General features: G+C 37.6%; 1 protein-coding gene across 4 annotated transcripts in view; it reads left to right on the top strand.

Annotated features, from left to right (window-relative positions):
* The first annotated feature begins 40 nt into the window (after positions 1–40).
* The window catches only part of inpp5b (inositol polyphosphate-5-phosphatase B), a 59564-nt gene continuing 53504 nt past the window's right edge, over positions 41–6100 (top strand). The window contains exons 1-5 of one of the 4 annotated variants that reach the window (XM_079624577.1): positions 2145–2173; positions 2249–2341; positions 3348–3445; positions 3531–3560; positions 3651–3761. In XM_079624577.1, coding sequence (XP_079480703.1) covers positions 3373–3445; positions 3531–3560; positions 3651–3761 — 214 coding nt within the window. In that variant the 5' untranslated portion in view covers positions 2145–2173; positions 2249–2341; positions 3348–3372. Of the gene's footprint in view, positions 2342–3347; positions 3446–3530; positions 3561–3650; positions 3762–6100 lie in introns of all 4 variants that reach the window. The other 3 variants (XM_079624576.1, XM_079624580.1, XM_079624578.1) reach the window with 3 other exon arrangements.

Raw genomic sequence — 6100 nt, 5'->3', positions numbered from 1 at the left:
CTACATACTACACTATTAAACTACATACTACACTATTACAGTGCATACTACACTACATACTACACTATTACAGTACATACTTACACTACATACTACACTATTAAACTACATACTACACTATTACAGTGCATACTACACTACATACTATACTATTACAGTGCATACTACACTAGATAATTCAAAACACTGGAGAAAAATCAATACAGAAAGTGCCCTATTTTATTTTTACAAACTTCTCTCAGAGTGTATGTATACATTTTGATTGTAGTCAATCATGTCTTTATCTGAAGCTTATTTCTCTTACTCATATTTTGTTTTGTCTGTAGTACACAGGTTTTGTGCATTCTAAAATATATATATAATGTGACAACCAAGTTTATATTCCATATTATTCCAAAGAATTTCCTTAGAATGCTTAGATAATCCAATTTCTGATACTAATTATATAAAATAATAAACTGATTGTTTAACCAGGCAGATTTCACCTTGCAAAATAATAGTTAAGTACAAACCAGTTAACGCCAAACAAATGAAATATGCACTTTATGCATCTGAATGGAAATTAGACAATGTAAAATATTTATAATGCATTTATAATATTGGACAATAAAAAAGCCTGTGGGTAAAACCCATACTCATTAACATAAAACTTTATTTTTTTAGAGAAATGTGTTTATTAAAAGTAAATGTACAGATCTAAACGCATAGTCTATGCTTATTTTATTAAATGACATGTAATTTCATAACTTTGCAGGAAAACACTACTGTACTGACAATATGGTCATGATAAAGGTTTTGACAGCTCGGTTGATGAGGGTTGCAATGATTTTTATTTCTCTGTAACTGCTTAAATGTGAAAACAATGAAATACTGATATATTTATAGTTACATGATAACCAGCTTCACCTTTACACAAGCAATAGATCTTAATAAACTGCTTTTGAAATTAATTAATAAATGCTTTATCTTCTCAGCACCCAGTCTAGTGTTTATTTTTATATGTACTTGTTCTTTATATTTTCCTAAAAAATGCATTGTTTTTTTTAATAGCATGTTTACAGTGCATACTAGACTTCAGCGTGTGTAGTATGCACTGCAAGGTACGCACATTTTAAAATGGATGCTGTTATAAAATGGAAAATGGATGATAATCTAGGCTTACTGCGGTACACATAACAGAGTAACAGCAGGAGATACTGTTCCCACAATGCAATGAGTCAATCGACTTTCCAATTCCAGTGTGATGAATAAAGCAGAAGTAATGTATTATTTTGACCTGATATATTCTGTTTAGAATGTGTTCTGTTTTAACTTAAAGTAGGATGCTAGTATTCATAAACAGAGCCCTAGGCCTACACAGAAAATATGCATACTACTACTAGCCTACAGTATGCATACTATATACATTTCAGAGATAGTAGGACAAACATACCAGATTCTTTGAGCTAAAATAAAATCCCTATAGCGCCACCTACTGGACCTGCAGTAAAAGTGTAGTGGGTGGGATTTGAGACCACTGGTTCTGCCAAGTTTGGTGTCTGGCGGTCAGAAGAAAAGTAATAAAGATTAAAGAAGAGGACAATCCGAAGTGGTTTCATCCCCGAGACTCTTCATAAGCGACTTCAGATGCTGATAAACTGATGAAGATGAGCTGGATCTGCGGCGTGGCACAGAGGGAAGTCGCGGAGGAACACACACACACACACACACACACACACACACACACACTTTAAACAATCTTAAATGACACGTCTTGCGCTTGAAGAAGTATCGGCTCCAGACTTGCTGTGAATAATGGATCAGTCCGTGGCAATTCAAGAGACTTTGGCCAAAGGGGAAAACTGCAAAATTGTATCCTCTCAGCACCGCTATTTCTCTTTCTGTTCAAAATAAAGCCGTGCTTTTGAATCGACTGCATGTTTTGATGCATAGCCTAACTTGGTGCGAAACTTTGTATGCTAGCTATTTAAACATACCCAGTGTAGATCAATAGTTGTAATAAAAAAAATCGCGTAGTCCATATTATCTTAAATTCTGCTTACAATGCATGTCTTTTTTTAGCATGCCCAGTTTTAATAAGAAAAGGAAATGTCAGTGTGTAATTCCTGACATGTCCGCCAGATGTCGCTAATGTACAGTAAACTAAAATGGCTGTTCTTCTTGTGAAGTGAACGTAGGTCATCATCCTAATATTTTGGTGGTCGAAAACGTAATATATGGTGTTGTATGAGCATGTATATATCCTTAGCAGCCGTGCACATGCTGTGGAGTGTGTTTCGCTGCTGAAGGGTGTGAGAGAGAGCAAACTGGTCGGACTGGTGCAGCAGAACAACGAGCATGCGTGAGTTCAGACTTTCAGCAGTAATACTATATATAATATAACACACTGTTGATATTTTGTGTGGGGTTAGTGCATGTATTTGAGACTAACATCTAATAATGGAACATTTTAATTGTACATTTTTTTATCAAATTTACAGTCTGAGGGGAAAAATGGTAGCACTTTACAATAAGGTTCATTAGTTAACATTAGTTACTGCATTAACTAGCATTAACTAACCATGAGCAATACATTTGTTTAGGGCTGTAAACGATTAATCACGATTAATCAAATCCAAAATAAAAGTTTGTGTTTACATAATATATGTGTGTGTATTGTGTATAATTATTTTGTATATATAAATACACACTCATGCATGTATATATATATTTGAGAAATATTTGCATTTATATACTGCATATATATTTTTAAATGATTTATATTATACATAAATATAACTATTTTATATAAATAACACATTTTTCTTAAATATATACATGCATGAGTGTGTATTTATATATACAAAATAATTATACACAATACACACACACACATATTATGTAAACACAAACTTTTATTTTGGATTCGATTAATCGCGATTTACAGCCCTACATTTGTTAATGTATTTATTAATCTTTGTTAACGTTAGTTAATAAAAATATATCTACTCATTGTTTGTTAATATTAGTTCACAGTGTTAACTAATGTTAACCCGATTTTAATAAGGTATTAGTAAATGTTGAAATTAACAGTAACAAAGAGTAATAAATGCTGTGTAAGTGCAGTTCATTATTAGTTCATGCTAACTAATGTTAACTAATGAACCTTATAAAGTGTTACCAAAAAATATTTGAGAAGCCTGGTTATTACTGATTTATTATTGAACCATTATGAAGATTTTGACAATAGCATGTGATATCTTAGCAATAACATAGTTAATAGTGTGTCTTTAGTTAATTACATAAGTTATGTAATCTTAAAGACAAAATCTGTTTATAAAGCTGATGATGTTGCATATTTTCTCCAGGTTATTCCTATATTCCCATCGGAGAATGGCCATCACTGGCGATGATGTCACACTGGACGAAATCATACCCATTTCTTATGACTTTTCGGTTGTTGAAGGTTAGACTGGATTATTTAGTTAAGACACCTGAAGGGATACTTCATATGCTCCATTGTTATAATGGTTTCTCTGATATCTCCACAGTTTCATCTCCAGATGAGCTTGCTGTCGTTGGTGAGGGTTTATTTTCGTCTCGACAGCTTGAGTATCAAATGTAAAGCATCTCTGGGATTCTTAACGGCTAGTTATTTTCTCATTATAAAGGTGCGGACACTCGAGTACGAGTGACGTTTCTTGACGAAGAGTTGGAGCTGAAGTTACCTTTCGGATCTCAGAGCCGACTGTTCCTCGGAGAAGTCAACCGGGCGTGGAGCGGTAAGACCTTAAAGGAGCGGTGTAATGCCCTTTTCACAAGATGTAAAATAAGTCTCTGATGAGTGTGTATGTGAAGTTTTAGCTCCAAATACCACATATTTTACAGCATGTTAAAATTGTCACTTTTTGAGGGTGAGCAAAACACGCCGTTTTTGTGTGTGTGCCTTTAAATGCAAATGAGCTGGTGCTCCCGGCACAGAGGGCGGAGCTTCAAGAGCTCCTGTGTGTGTGTGTGTGTGTGTGTGTGTGTGTGTGTGTGTGTTAGAGGTCTGCACGGGCTTTAAACTGAAGCCCGTACCCGCGATCATTTAACCCGACCCGACCTGACAATCACATTTACATATTAAGCCCGAACCCGACCCGAACCCGAGGTCCATTCTGTTTCTCACAGCAAATACCATTTTTGCAATATGCTATGTTGTATTTAATGATTGCTTGACATATTAAACAAATACATGTAGGCGCAGCGGCCCTATCAGCACAGCAGTGAGAGAAAAAACGTACCAATTCCCTGTCTTTTTGCTGTCATACGCCAAGACAGCTTTGCAAGCTCTACACTGCACGTAACCACTGGGCTCTTTACTGGTTGGAACGACAAGATCATACTGCTTCCAGATTGCAGCTTTTCCTACATCATTTGAACTGTCATGAGTTTCCCTCAGTCATTTTTTGCTTTATCAGACTTTGGTTTGCTTGTTGTCGTCTGCTGTCTGTCTGTATTGTGACTGAAATAGCGCGCGAGAGCGGTAGCACATGCGCAAAACAGTTTTGTGATATAAATGATATGATAAAATAAAACAAATAATTTTTAAAAATGATATATATATAGTTTTTCTTAGTTAAACCCGAACCCGAGGCTGTTCATTAAACATTAACCCGAACCCGACCCGAAACCCGCACATTTTTCGGGACCCGACGGGCTCGGGTCGGGTAACAGACCTCTAGTGTGTGTGTGTGTGTGTGTGTGTGTGTGTGTGTGTGTGTGTGTGTGTGTGTGTGTGTGTGTGTGCGTGCGACTCCGTTTGAACATAAAAGGCTAAAAGTTTTTGAAATGTTCAGTGTATGTGAGCTTAGCTCAAGGGAACCAGCATCCTCCTGCTGCTCGTTCCTAGAACTATCCGGTGTGCAAGCCTTTATGGTCAATGGTGTCATAAAACGCACTGCAGTTATAGGGTGTATTCACACCTGCCTTGTTTGGTTCGATTGAATCGAACTCAAGTTCGTTTCCCCCCTTGGTGCGGATCTTTTTGGCAGGTGTGAATACAGCAATCGCACTCGGGTGCGGACCAAACAACCGAACTGAGTAATCTACACATTCAAACCATTTTAAACGCAGAAGAGGAGAGAGAGAGAGAGAGAGACACGTTATAGCACTCCAACACCGAATTGATTCCTCTTTTGCGTTTTGCGTTTCCTTAAGACGGGCTCGTCTTAGGGGCTTTCACACTGGTAGTTTGGTTCGGAACGGGGCACGGTTCACATGAAAAATCATTAAAGGGGGGGTAAAATACTTAGTTTCAGTCAATCTCATGTTAATCTTGAGTACCTATAGAGTAATAGTGCGTCCTTCATATCTCCAAAAAGTCTTTAGTTTCATCATATTTATAAAATAAAAATACAGCTTTCCGATTCTATCCGGAAAAAGCCGAGGTCCTTGATTGTGGGCGTGGGCGGAGCTATAGAGTCCAGCGGGAGCATCCACAACATACAAACTGCATCCACTGTTCCAGTAACACTGGGTTCTTTGGGAAGCTGAACAAGGTAAATTTTCCCTCACATCCCAAAACACACTTTTTTGGAGACATTCTTGACATCAACCATTCCTATTTAGCGCTGCTGATGATGATTTCCGGTAGTAGCGCGTCGATGCATAGATATTATATAGAGATATATGATGTCTATGCGTCGATGAGCGCGGTCTTTCTCTCCTCTGGTCGACGTGTGCGTGAACGCGCTTTTCCGAGAGCAATGCTCATATAAGGAGTTCCACTCTGGTCTACGTCATTAGATCTACGATAGAAAAAAACCAGCCGAAACGTGTTGCAACCCGGAAGTATGATTTTCAGCACAGAAATTCTCTGTTATTCGTTCAAAATAACTTTTCAAACTTTGGCCATTATTAGCATGAGAATCCATCTCTTTAACACTGTAAACAACTCTGAATATATGAAACACCATTGTACCCCCCCTTTAATGTGAACGCTGTCATGCGGACCCGGTGCGCACTGGGGTCCCGAACCCGAGCCGGGAACAATCGCACTCGGGCTCGGACCGCAGCAAACGAGCCCAGTGTATTTAAATTCTCTGCAAGGATTCTCTCGGTTGTATTAGTTGAAAAA

Source organism: Phoxinus phoxinus, assembly GCF_949152265.1.
Source record: "Phoxinus phoxinus genome assembly, chromosome: 10".
NCBI lineage: Eukaryota > Metazoa > Chordata > Actinopteri > Cypriniformes > Leuciscidae > Phoxinus > Phoxinus phoxinus.
The sequence above is the reverse complement of the archived record's forward strand: the minus strand, read 5'-3'. Positions and strand labels throughout refer to the sequence as shown.